This window comes from Lolium rigidum, chromosome 5 (assembly GCF_022539505.1).
Source record: "Lolium rigidum isolate FL_2022 chromosome 5, APGP_CSIRO_Lrig_0.1, whole genome shotgun sequence".
Taxonomy (NCBI): Eukaryota; Viridiplantae; Streptophyta; class Magnoliopsida; order Poales; family Poaceae; genus Lolium; species Lolium rigidum.
In genome coordinates, this window is record NC_061512.1 from 32424343 (window position 1) to 32438507 (window position 14165).

The 14165-nt window shown below is 45.8% G+C and overlaps 1 protein-coding gene across 1 annotated transcript; it reads left to right on the forward strand.

The window, feature by feature from the left end:
- Positions 1-2586: 2586 nt before the first annotated feature.
- On the forward strand, positions 2587-8013 carry LOC124654683 (CSC1-like protein RXW8). The gene is made up of 10 exons (XM_047193679.1): positions 2587-2879; positions 3172-3318; positions 4619-4682; positions 4771-4980; positions 5406-5603; positions 5699-5997; positions 6296-6572; positions 6759-7034; positions 7250-7483; positions 7627-8013. The coding sequence occupies exons 1-10, from the start codon at positions 2599-2601 to the stop codon at positions 7939-7941; spliced, it is 2301 nt and encodes a 766-aa protein (XP_047049635.1). The 5' UTR covers positions 2587-2598; the 3' UTR covers positions 7942-8013.
- Positions 8014-14165: the final 6152 nt, after the last annotated feature.

Consider the following 14165-nt stretch of genomic DNA (forward strand, 5'->3'; position numbering starts at 1 on the left):
GAAAGCCATGGTGGTGGTGTGCGAAAGTGGAGTGGGGACTAGCATGGGGCAGACAAAGCCTCCCGTCGATCTCATTTAATAGGATCCTTGGGATAGTTGTGTCGTCGATAGGTCGACCTAGGAAGAGGAACATGCGGACATGCGAGGACAAGCCGCCCGTCCGTTGCCATCTACGGCCATGAAAAGTAGGCCTAGACATATGTCGGTTTTGGGTCGCAACCCTCGGACGGCCACCCAGATGGGTTATCGCTGGCTCGATGAGACCACACATGGGCAATCTTAAGCTCAATCGAGAGTGTGGGACATTAAAGTTTAAGGAGTTTCTCCATGTACATCATGAGATGCATGTCCTCCACACTCACGGTAAACTTCAAGTGAATTTGACTCAGCATCAGTGCGCATCAGCAACCGTCTCATGAAACGCGTCTCAATTTAGTTTAAATTTAGATGTATATAGACACTATTTAGTAGGTAGACACACATAATTTTAGACAAAGTTGAGATAAGTTTGATGGAGCCGAGGGAGAACAATTTCATTTGTTTTTCTTGTGGAATATGTTAACTTTTTCGTGGATTACTTGCTTCTTCATGCGCATTATTCAAATTAATTCACATTTTTTCGTCCATATGAGCCAAGTAGGTGAAATAAGTGAAAAAGTTGAATCAAAATGGATAGGGCATGCTAAAATGAATGGTTTCACTGTGTCTGCACCGACCCAAGTGAATAGGGGTGGCGAGCCTGTAGATTTTATTTATGCGGTCGGTCCGATTTACATGAACCAAAACGCATATATACCTTTGATGTTTGAAAGACACGCCCTAATGGAACGCGTGCCCAACGAAGATAGTAACAGCGCACACGCGTGGCTCGATCAAACGGTTGCTGCGGATGTGGGGATTCGTGTCCCGTCCGGCCAACGTGGCGACCCGCTGTCACTGCCGGCGGGTCCCCCGCGAAACAGCACACACCACGTTCCCCCGCCACCCGGCAAAGCCTCCTTCCCTTTCTTTACTCCGTAATTTATTCTCTTTGTTTATTTATTCCGTTGCTTTACCAAAAAGAGAGTAGAGTAGATGGACTTCCGAGGAAAAACAGAAGCAAAACTCCCGACTTCAAATCCATCAACTCCTCCTCTCGCTCGAGCCCTCGCCCCCCAACTCAACCTGAGGGGGTCGAGCGACAGCACACACAACGGAGGTCGGTCGCCGTTCCAATCGCCGGCTACGCTCCTCGACCCCCCTCTCTCTCTCCCTCCCTCTCCCCATCGCCATTGCCGCCGCGCTCCTCGAGGTGCGCCTCTTCCCGTCCCGCCGACGCTTCCGGTCAGCCTGGTTTTCTTTCCACCTCTTCTGATTCTGCTGCTCGCATTGATGCTGCAGGGGCTTCTGCCGCAGCAGGATCCGGCGGCTGCTCGCTCCCTGGCTTGATTCCGCCTGCCTGAGTGCCTGCCTGAGTGCGTGCGGGCTCCCGTAGTGCCGGAGGTAACCGATTTCGCCTACTTTAGTTCGCCGGATTCTGTTTCCAGTACGCCGGTTTTTTTCCGTTACTTTCTACTACTCCATAACGGGTTCCCCCGCTGTTCATTCGCCCCCGCCCCGCATTACGTTCGTCCATCGATTCTTCCCAAGTCCGGAACCTTGATTATTCTGCAGTTAGTAACGTACTCCTACTTCGTGGAGTAAAGATTTCCGTTTAGTGGCTTTCAAGCTATTTTTCGGAATACTACTAGCCTCTTGTTGCTGGTGCGGGCACGCAAACCAATCCACCCCGCAGATCGAATCTGCCCTACCTCTTGCTGCCAACTCAACCGGACAGCTCGGATTCGTCCAACTACACTTTGCACCAAATGCTGACGGGCGGTGATCCTCCACCGTCCTATCTGGAAATTTTCTAGTACGACAAAGCTTTATCTGCGCACAAGAGCTCATGAGCATACCAACTTTGCAATTATTTATAAAACCTGCCAAAATTGTACAATTGCCAAAGGTTTTTTTTTTCTTTTTAAGGATTTGTCAAGCACTTTAGGTAACAAAAATTACCACTCATATATGATTTTCATCAAGTACGTAATGTAAATATTCGGTGGCATCACACTTCATGAGTTTGACTCCACCTGTGTCCAGAAGACAGCTTTAAGACAACTGGAGGGAATACTAAAAAACACATGTACCACTACCAATGCCCTCAGATTCTACATCTATAGCTTACTTATATCGGAGTCCGTAGTAATTCCAGCAAGATCTGTTGCTACTTCTCGAGAAAAAAGAAGGATTCAAACTAACAGATACAGCCAACAATAGAAATACGCACTTGCTACCACCGCGATGCTAAACACAGCCTAATCCATGCTCCTTTTGTCTTCTTCCACTTACACAAAGTATAACCGTCTCCATTTGGGATCTGATGTAAATGGGGCAAACTTGTGCAGCACATTTCGAATGCCACCGTACAGTTTCCGGTTTGGTCTGTAGTTTAAATCCGCAATATCTGACTTCCTCTTCATGTACCTGTAGGCGCTGAGGTCATCAAGGATCATGCTTCTACGTGTTGTTAGATGACACATGCTGTGCTGTGGGTGACTGGCTCGGTAGCAAGCCATGAAGATCAGCGCGCTTCTCACCTCTGCCGGCATCAACGTCGGGCTCTGCGTGCTCTTCCTGTCGCTCTATTCTGTTCTCAGGAAGCAGCCGGCTAACATCAGGGTCTACTTCGGCCGGAGGATTTCCGAGGACCATAGCCGTCTCCGAGAGGCTTTTATTTTGGAGAGGTTTGTCCCGTCGGCGGGCTGGATCGTGAAAGCCCTGCAGTGTGCCGAGGAGGACCTCGTGGCAGCTGCGGGGCTGGATGCTGTGGCTTTCAATCGGATGCTAGTGTTCAGGTAACACCCGGTTTTGTCTTCACATCCATGCGTCCCTTTCGTATCATCATTGTGTTGGTTAGAAGACATCCACATCTGATTGGTGAGCTTGTTAGCATGTCCGTATGATCTGAATCAGTGGGAGGCGAAAACTCGCAACTCTGGCAGCTGCCTTTATGATAGCACACCTTTTAATAATGTTATGCAGAATCGTAGATCGGTTCTGTTTATTGTTTTCTACTAGGCTCCTTTTTTCTACCAGTTTAACCTCAGAATCCAAAATTTTCTCACTTGTACATTCGTTGTTCTGCAGCATACGCATCTTTTCCCTAGCGGCCTTTCTGTGTGTGCTTGGAATTCTTCCACTGAACTATTTTGGACAGAATATACAACATCATCGGATTCCCTCAGAACAATTGGATATCTTCACAATTGGGAATGTGGAAGTGCAATCAAGATGGTGAGCTGAGCAATTTATTTTAAGTGTATCATAAGGTGGTTTTATCAAGGTTGAAACTGTACACTCCCTCCATCCTGGTTTATAGGTCCTCTAGGTTGTAAATTTGACCAACGTAATCCAAGATATATATTAAAAAAATATATCATTAGAAAGTTCAGATGTTCTACTTTCTAATGATATAGTGTGTGTTGTATATTTATATTATGTTGGTTAAATTGACAATCTAGGGATGTGTGCAAGCCCTATTAACTGGGACAGACGGAGTATTAATTTGTGGTATGATGCATTGATTATTGGTATTTATAGTGCGATGAGCTTCCGTACACCCCCCTTACAAAAATTCATGATTTCCGAGATAGATCAACAGTTCAGATTAGAGCTTACCCCTTAGTTATAAAGGGTCACATTGTCTATTTTATGTGTACCTAACATGTCCGTTAACCATTCCTTCCAATTCTCCTGTTAAAAAATCCCTTCCGATTCTCACGTTTTGGGCATTTTTCTTTTGTGGTTCTCCGTTTGAAAATGTCAGTGTAACTTTTGTTCATGTACACTAGCACAATTGGAGACAACCCAAACTTACGGCCACTAACATTCTAAAAAAAAAATCACAGCCACCATGGATTGTCCACACATTAGGCAAACATCAGCGTGCCAGACTTGCCCACCACATGCAATACACCTATATTTATTTGACACGATGTAAAATAAACGTGTACATAAAAAAAACAGAAATTGATGTAGCCATATTAAGATTGAATGTGGTATCCAGATTAGGCGATTCTGTTTTTTTCCTTTCCGGGACAGATTAGTTGAATCATATTACTAGTTGGCATAGAGAAGTACTACAACAGTACTCCCTCCATGCACTTTTATAAGATGTTATAGCTATTTTTATAGATTCATGCACTTTAGTTTGTATCTAGTCTACTTTTAGTATGTAGGTTCACTTCTTTTGGTTTGTATCTAGTCTACTTTAAAAGTGTCTGTGCACGGAAGGAGTAGTATAGAACTGACGAAATATCCTCAACAAGCAAAAAAGGCTAAATTAGAGTACATGTATGTACAGATCTATATTGCAGTAAAGGTAAGATAGTGCACAACAAACTATTAGTGCGAACCATAATTATTAGGATGTCGTGTGGCATGTTCCAGCTGTTGAAAACCAAAGACCAAGAAAATAGGATTTATGTGCAGAATCTGAATACAGTGTATTTCTCCACTCTACAATACATGACAAAAATACCTGGTTGCACTATACGTTATCCTGTAGTAATTTTATGGTCTGATTGCATTGCAGGCTTTGGGTTCATTGTTTAGTTCTCTACATAATATCTGGAGTAGCTTGCATTCTCCTATATCTTGTAAGTTCTTTGCTCATATAAAGTACAGAGTATCATATATCCTCATATTGTAAAGCACAGCTAATGTTTTCTCTACTCGATCTAATAGGAGTACAGGCACATTGCTAGGCTGAGGCTCCTGCACCTTAAACGTGCAACACCCAATCCAGGCCAATTTACTGTGCTTGTTCGTGGAATACCAAAGAAAACGAAAGAATCATGCAGTAGTGATGTTGATGATTTCTTCACGAAGTATCATGCATCAAGTTACCTATTCCACCAAGTTGTTTACAAAGTTGGGAAAGTTCAGAGGATAATGGTAAGCAATTCTCATACAATATTTCTCTTTGTTGGGAGGGCGGGGATGACAAAGAATGCACCATACTTGCTAAGGTACTATTTTTATGATTTAATGTTCTTAGTCTGAGGCTTTTTTTTGCAGCTCAATAATCACTATGGCTATAAGGGATAGCTATTTATGATACTGCACATTCATTATCTGATTTTTTTTCTTTTTTTGCGAAAGTGACATGATATGAAATTCTTGGAGTTAGATTTATGCTTTTTTTATCTGCAAAGGTATTTGTGATATTGCATATTCCTATTCCTTTGCATATGATATATTTTGTTTCCTCTGTGAATTAGTGAATTGTTCTCAAATCATTTGTTTGGATCTGTAACTTTTATCTGCATATGAGTAGTTTGCTTTCTGATTTTTTAGTAAAAATGTTTAATATGCTGCAGACTGGTGTGAAGAAGGCATGTAGAAAGTTGAAACAATTCACGGACACTACGGTAGATCAGAGCTGCAAAGAGGGTACATACCGGTGTTGTCTTTGTGGAGCTTCTTCGAATTCATTCCAGTTGTTGCCCATTGATGAAGTTGTACAGAGCAGTGGGAAAACTGAACTGAAAGATTCTACCTTGATCACAGATAATGAGGTCCGCTTAGTAATCTAGCAGACATTAATTGTTTTATTGCAATTCATCAATAAGTCAGTGTGAATTAGTGATTATAACCGTGGAACTATACACAGGAATGTGCTGCTGCTTTTGTATTTTTCAAAACACGGTATGGAGCACTTGTTGCATCAAAAGTACTTCAGACATCGAACCCTACTAAGTGGGTTACTGATCTAGCTCCAGAACCAGATGATGTGTATTGGTCAAACATTTGGCTTCCCTACAAGCAGCTTTGGATTCGACGGATAGCTACGCTTCTCGGATCTATTGTTTTTATGATCTTATTTCTGGCACCGGTGGCATTTATACAAGGTCTAACGGAGCTAGAGCATTTGGAGCGGAAGCTTCCTTTCCTTCATGGGTTATTGACGAAGTAAGTACCAACGTTGTTCTGGAACTGAACCTATTAGTATTGAAGTTCATCTTCATATGCACTGACTTGTAGACTTTAGTATGCATCAGATCTCATTTAGATTTAAAACTTAAACGGCATGCAAAATTGTTGATATTTAAACTGATTAACACATTCTAGTTTGGTGTATCTTGTGCTTTGAGATTCTTGATGCACCATTCAGCATAGACATATGGCCTTTTGTTTCACCATTGAGCATAGAGATGTTACCTTTTGTTCATTTGTAGGTGGCTTCTATTGACTCCTCTTTTGTGTACAGGAAATACATGATCCAGCTAGTAACTGGATACCTTCCCAGTGTTATTCTGCAAATATTTCTGTACACCGTTCCACCAATAATGATGTTATTTTCCACATTGGAGGGGCCTACATCTCACAGTGAAAGGAAAAGGAGTGCTTGCTGTAAAGTACTGTACTTCTATATTTGGAATGTGTTCTTTGTTAATGTAGTATCTGGGACCGTCATAAAGCAATTGAATTTTTTTACAAGCCCGAAGGACATCCCTGTCGAGCTCGCTAAGGTTATACCTGGGCAGGTAAATCAAGTCTAAACTAAACTCTATCCTGGTCTTGATGCTACAGAAATACCATTTTGCTTTGGAAAGATCAGTCGTTTTATATTCACAAAAGAGATGTTTGTTGCAAAGTATTACTATATTTATCCTTTCTAAGAATTGCTGTTAATACGTGGCTGCTATTCTACAACTCTGTTTTCATTTCAGGCTACCTTCTTCGTCACCTATGTTCTGACTTCAGGGTGGGCCAGTTTGTCATCTGAACTTATGCAACTCTTTGGTCTGATATGGAACTTCATCAGGAAATATATTCTGAGAATGAAAGAAGATACGGAGTTTGTGCCCTCATTTCCCTATCACACAGAAGTACCAAAAGTTTTGTTGTTTGGACTATTGGGCTTCACATGCTCTGTGCTGGCACCCTTGATCTTACCTTTCCTGCTAGCGTACTTCTTCCTTGGTTATGTCGTCTACCGCAATCAGGTGAGAAACTAGGAATGGTGAAGTCTATAACAGTTATTTTGTTCCATTTTACCTTTGTAGAACATCTGTGTTTTAGCTATAGGTGAACACCATGTAGTAGCTTTACATTGCTATTCTCGTGAATATAAAATACTCGGAAACATGAAGTACAATTTTTGTCAACGAATGTATGATCTTGCCGGTCCTAGATACTGATAATCTTTATATGTTTTCAGCTACTCAATGTGTACCGCACAAGATATGACACGGGTGGTCTCTACTGGCCAATTGCACACAACACAGTGATATTCTCTCTCGTGCTCACCCAGATTATCTGCCTCGGCGTATTTGGGCTCAAAGAATCACCAGTAGCTGCGGGCTTCACCATACCTCTTATCATCCTTACTCTGTTATTCAATCAGTACTGCAGAAAACGACTTCTTCCATTGTTCAAAACATTTCCAGCGCAGGTTGGTATTACTTCTGTAATAGCCTATAGTGGTTGAACCCAGGTGTACTGTAAAACTAGGAAATAACCAGAACTATAGTCAGTTGTGGTGGCTGGTGAGTTCTTGTCACTTTTTTTGTTGACCGCGATGTTTGGACCGTGCAGGATCTAATCGACATGGATAGGGAGGACGAGCGGTCGGGAAGAATGGAGCACATTCACGGCCGACTCCAGACTGCGTATTGCCAGTTCCCTGACACTGAAGACATACAGCTGGAGAAAATTCAGATTGATGGAAATGGTGGGGGAAAAAACTGTAGCCATGGTGAGTCCAAGGGCAAAGAAACCCGCGAGGAACAGCAGCCCAGAAGGGATGAACTGTCTCACCCAACGCTGAAGGGACTCCCTATTAGACGTCTTCAGAATGCTGTGAGGTCCATCACTTTCCTCATTAGATTGCAGAAAAGAGGTTTATCGTGATAACAGAACCGGATAACTAACTGACTGACTAACTGCTCATGTAAATGTATATATAGCAGCACTGGTCATACGAGTATATATAGAGGAACTGGGTTTTAGGTAGGAACATATAGATAAGTGAAGCATCGTTATACGTGTAGACATGTAGGACTTGTATGGGTTTCATGCCTGGCTGGCTAGCTTTGTCCACGGTGTGTGCACCTTTGTTGAATGAACTTGAACCATGTTTGTCAAGAAGTATGTGGTATCATTTTTGTATCTGGTGGCAGCTCTTGACATTTAGCATTGAGACAATATCTCTTGCTGTTGGGAAGCATATTCTCATCATTCTACTAGGTAGCCCAAGAAATAAATTCAGGGGAGAATTTTCCTTTGAGTTGTCTATCCTTAGCCTCGCTGATCTCAGAGAGTTTTTCTTTCTTGCTTCTTGTTTGGACTAATATTTTTACTGCTCCTTGCAAAAAAGGCCAAAAAGAAAAATGAGTTTTGCGGCTGTCAGTGCATATAGATGATACTAGTATTACATTCCAATTGTAAACGACATCTTTTTTTTTTTTGAAAGGTACAACGGCCATCGTTTCTTTACATATTTTAGGACGTCCATTGTTGGTAAAACTACGGTTTGGTCAAGAATAGCATTGGCCACTAATCCACTGCGAAAATAGCATCTCCCTCTCCTTCTAATTTTCCGTCTACATAACCACGCATCAATTAGTAAAAACTAAGCGCAAAAGGTTGAGCAACCATGCACGCCGAAAAGCTAGTGCCGGCGGTGATCGCCGCCGTAGCCGTGGCGTGCCTGTTATTCGCTGGCCGCGCCCATGGCCTCGAGGGATATGTTCCGGCGGCGGCGAGCCAGCAGGTGGAGGAACCCCTTGCCATTAACAAGAATGACGAGTTCCTCCCGCAGCCGGAGTTGATGCCGGTGCCCACCCAGCTGTTCAGGAGGCCGGGCTTCGCCGTGTACGCCCCGCAGAGGGAGGAGGCGACGACGCAGCCGGGCGCCGACGCCAACCTCGCCGGGTCGTTAGACGGTTACTTCCGGCAGCCAACGATGACCGTGTCTGAGCCGGCGGCAGAAATAACGACGGAGCCGGAGGCGGAGCCAGCGCCCGAGACCACGACCGAGCCAGCGCCAGAGGATGAGCCGGCGGCACCGGCAATGGCGACCAAGCGAGAGCCGGTCACGCCCACGGCGCCAGGGCAGGGAGACTTCTACCGCACCGGCGAGACGCCGACCTCACCTGAGCCGCCCGCGAAGCCGTCTTCTCCGGCCAGCGATGACAAGAGCTCGTACAGCGGCGGCGGCGGTGGCGGCGACAACAAGCAGGTGGACGACGACGGCGAGCCGGTGGACGGGCTGAGCCCCAAGGCCATCGAAAACATCCTCAAGGAGCACAACGCGTTCCGCGCCCAGGAGGGCGAGCGCCCCCTCACGTAAGACGACCTCTGCATTGCATTGCATTGCATTGCATGGCCGGCGACGGAGACGACGACGACACCACCCATTAATAGCTAACTCCGGCGGGTGCATGTAAGTGCAGGTGGAATGCGACGGTGGCCAAGTACGCGCAGCAGTACGCGGAGCAGCGCAAGGGGGACTGCGCGCTGAAGCACTCGACGGGGCCGTACGGGGAGAACCTGATGTACGGGGACGGCAAGTCGTGGACATGGCGGCACACCGTTGACGAGTGGAGCGAGGAGAAGAAGAACTACCACTACACCACCAACACCTGCGACGCCGGCAAGATGTGCGGACACTACACCGCCGTGGTGTGGAAGGATACCACCAGCGTCGGCTGCGGCCGCGTCACCTGCACCAGCGGCAACACCCTCATGGTCTGCAGCTACTACCCGCCAGGGAACTACGACGGCGAGAAGCCATACTAACTTTCCGATCATCATCATCCATCTCTCTACTCCGTGAAGAGGCCGGGGGCTTCCCCTTTTCGAAAACAATCTCTCTCTGATCCACACTAGCTCATGGTTAATTTATTTCAACATGCCGGAGCTACAACCGGCTTCTGACTTAATTGGTGTATAAATTCTTCAAAAAAATGATGTACAATTTGTATCATAATTAGTACTTTCGACTCTCGGAGGGAAATCTATGCAACCACTTACCATTCTGTTTGTTTGGTCCGTATGCGGTGGCCGGTGAATATCGAAGAGGCTCAGGTTTGCGCCTCGTAGCTACCCCAACGACGGCCCTTACTTGGTCTGCAAATCCGTGTCCACATTTTAAAGCAAAGTGAAAGGAAAAAATGGCAAACAATTCAAATTTAGTGGAACAAGATCTGGCCTTGCCAGCATACACGAAGTCCAAAATAATGTAGACACAATAAGTCCAAAATAATGTAGACACAAATGATAGTGCGCTCGAGTGAATCACACATCTTGATCACAGTTCTTCTTCTCCAACCATGCACGTTAAGTTGGATCCATGGCGTTCAGTCAATGGGGTTGCCATGAGCTTGGCCTCCTCGGTGAGTAGGGAGAGCTACAATTCCTTGCACTTGTTGTAGGCGTTGATCTCTTCAACTGCGAGCTTCTTGTGTTGTATGGCAATGTAGCTCTTCACGGCCACCTCTTTTTCTCGACGCTTCCTCTCGTCCCTCTTCTCGCTTGACACCTCCTTGTCGGCTAGGAATGTGTTGATCTCCATGACCGCTTGCGAGGAAGCATTGTGCTTGGCCTCCACCTTGGAGCTTGTCCGTCCCTTCGGCCTCTTTGATGCACTTGCCTTACTTGCGATGGAACCATCGGCATCGATGAAATTGAATTGCCCGAGCATTGCGTTGGCATCATAGGATGCATAGAGCTCGTGCCACTTGGGACGACCATATTGAAGTTCTTCACCTTATCGCAACCTTGAAGTGGCCCATAGCTTGAGTCATCAAGTCCGCAAAGCCAAGGCCACTGACTTTTCGCGTCTTCATCATGTTGTAGGCGGTGTTGAACTCGGTGCATTCTCTTGGATACAATTCCACCTTTTTGTGAGAGAGGCCTCACTCCGATCACTCATGAAAGGGTGATCACTAGTGCTTATGCACGCGGAAGTAGTTGTAGATCTTCCTCCAATGTGCCACCCTTTTGTTGGGAACCACAAATAAGATATTGTCCAATCTCCATCCACGCCTTACAAAGGCACATGTCCTCGAGCTTGGTGTAGCCTCCGGTCCTTTTGTCCTAAGATCACTTAGGCAAGACTTCCAGTATTCATTTAACTGTTGTGTTACCAGACCAATGTTTTCTTGTGTAAGGTTGTGTATCGATGATTGGAGATAAGCCTAGGCTTGAGGTTCCTCCTGCAGCTGTGCGTTAGTAGATGAGATTTAAAAGATAAAGTGAAACACCCATGTACAATATCGTAGTCAAGGTAAAGGATGCAATATTGATGTGGGTGAGGCTTCCTAATGTGCACCGTGATACCGCATGTTGTGGCTTCCACGGATCAAGTTTCCACCCCGAATTCCTTTGCATGCCGCGTGGAGTCGTGGTATTAAGATAAATTAGACAATCGCTTTAAATTTTGTGACGTAACCATTACTCCCTAGATATTAACTGCACTATTGAATCATACTGTCATCTGAGCATAGTGTGGAATCATGCAACTTAACTGTACTCAAACCTTACTACATTTAGTCGTTTAATGGTCTCGTTGGTTTGGGTACCCGTGAAACCGTCAAGATCGAGATAAACAGGTCTAAGACATAAAATGAATCTCTACTCCCGCATTGCACAATATCCCATAAGAAGTTAGATGCTATGAGGATTGGGCCTCAACCCATAACACACGTGGACTACTCACACGTAGTTGGATCAAAAATAGTAACCTTGTATAACAAATCTCAAAGAGATGAATGATGAGTATTACAATGCCGCCAATCATGTATGAAATCTATATGGAGAGGGGATGAAGATGGTGCTGATGTCGATGCAAAGCTCGTGCGCCAATGCAACCGCTAGGACAATCTCCGGGAGTTACTGATCTTGCGGATGCGCGATCAGCCTGACCAGCGAGGGTCTTAATTCCTACCTGAAATCGAGAACAAGTAAGAACTAAAGATGCAATCAGAATATTGCGGATGAAAGATGAAAGCTTTATTGAAAAAGGTGGGATTCCGAATAGTCGGTCTTGTTCTGGGCGTTGGCCTCAAAAGAAGTACACGAGAGTCGCAGCAATGGCTAACTTTTAGTCTAATCAAAATCCGAGTCTAAACGTGACGACTATGGGGGTATTTAAAGGAGGAAAAGGTGGGGTTTCGGCCAGCCATACATATGGTGGCCGAACCAAACCCTAGAAGGCCTTTCCCCCTTCAATACGGACTCTAAAAAGTGGCTGACTTAATTCCTGCGAAAATAACATGGGCCTAGCCCAAAACTAAAGGTGACGCAGCACCATAACATGCTATGGACGAAATTATGAAGTGGGAAACTCTATATTTCGTCCATGTCTTCCTCTCTTCTTATGGTGGCTTCAAACTTCTGAAATCTCCACTTGCGGCGTCATCTTCAATCCTCAAATGCTTGCTGCCATCTCCTCCATGCGTGATCATGCTCCAATGCTTGTCCTCCTCATCCATGCTTGGTTCATCATTCCTAAGAGTAACAAACATATCTGATTTAGGCAGCATCATATTCTCATGTATGTGAGGAATAGTTCCAAGAAACGAAAGTACCTGATAGTTAAGTTGTTTGGCACGAGCTCGAGTGATTGGTCCTTGTATTTGTGTGGCTGTAGGTACATCGGTTGTATCAAGAGATGGGATGTCCTCATCACTTAGGCTCGTGAATTTTCGAGCCAAGCTTGGCTTGGCTTGCTACTAAAATGTTTCTAAAAAGCAGGCTCGAGGCTCAGCTCGAGAATCTCGCGGCTCGGCTCGAACGGCTTGCGACCTGCCGCCACAGCCCAGCCACCATGCAGACCGCATCCTCTTTCTCTCGCATACCATGATTCTGTACCAACTCATCCTCCCATGGCTGGCCCTACCCACTGCAGCCCTGCTCCTCGCGGACCCGTTCACCTCTACCGCGTGCTCCTCCCGGTCCCCACGGCGCCGCACGCCGGCCGTTGGTCGCCTCTGGCCGCCGCTCGCCTTCTCTTTCTCCTCTTAGGCGCTCACGGCTGTTGCTTGATGGATATGTGAATTACTTGAGGCTTGATTCCAAATTTCGTTTTCCACATATTCTTGATGTAGTCAGAGATTTGAGTTTATTGATAGATGGATATTTGTACTGTCATAAAAGGAACGCTTTAGCGACAAGATTAATAGCTCATGGCCAAGATGAGCAAGAGCAATCTTTCAAGGTTATTACAATCAGAAAATTAAACCGAGAAGAGAGAGGTGTGTGAGGACCCGGGAAGAGTATCACCCACAATCGAGGGTTTGGGTGGAGGATCACATGAGATACAAGGAAGGGGGTGAGAGAACAGAGAAGAGGGGATGAGATTCATATCAGATCAATTCATTCATCATTCAACATGTCTCATTCATTACCGTTGATAGGCTTATAACCCGCCTCACCGCACGCTTAGTTCTCACACCACTAACACACGATAACCACAACCCAACACACTGGTCGGCCCACTAGGACAAAGCGGGAATCAGTCTGGATCCCTAACCGTGTCCGTCTGTAGGATAACGTTGCATAGAAAACAAAAAATTTCCTACCGCGAACACGCAATCCAAGCCAAGATGCAAACTAGAAGACGGTAGCAACGAGGGGGTATCGAGTCTCACCCTTGAAGAGATTCCAAAGCCTACAAGATGAGGCTCTTGTTGCTGCGGTAGACGTTCACTTGCCGCTTGCAAAAGCGCGTAGAAGATCTTGATCACGATCGGTTCCGGCGCCACGAACGGGCAGCACCTCCGTACTCGGTCACACGTTCGGTTGTTGATGAAGACGACGTCCACCTCCCGTTCCGGCCGGGCAGCGGAAGTAGTAGCTCCTTCTTGAATCCGACAGCAGACGACGGCGTGGTGTCGGTGGCGGTGGAGAACTCCGGCGGAGCTTCGCTAAAGCACGTGGGAGCTATGGAGGAGAGGGGGCGGCTAGGGTTTGGGAGGGGTGGCCGGCCACTCAAGGGGGCGGCCAGGTTGTGGTCTTGGGGTGGCCGGCCCCCTCCCTTGGCCCCTCATTATATAGGTGGATCCCCAAGAGTTGGTCTCCAAGTCTCCGAATAAGACCCGAACCAAAACCTTCCAAAAGGAGGGGAAACC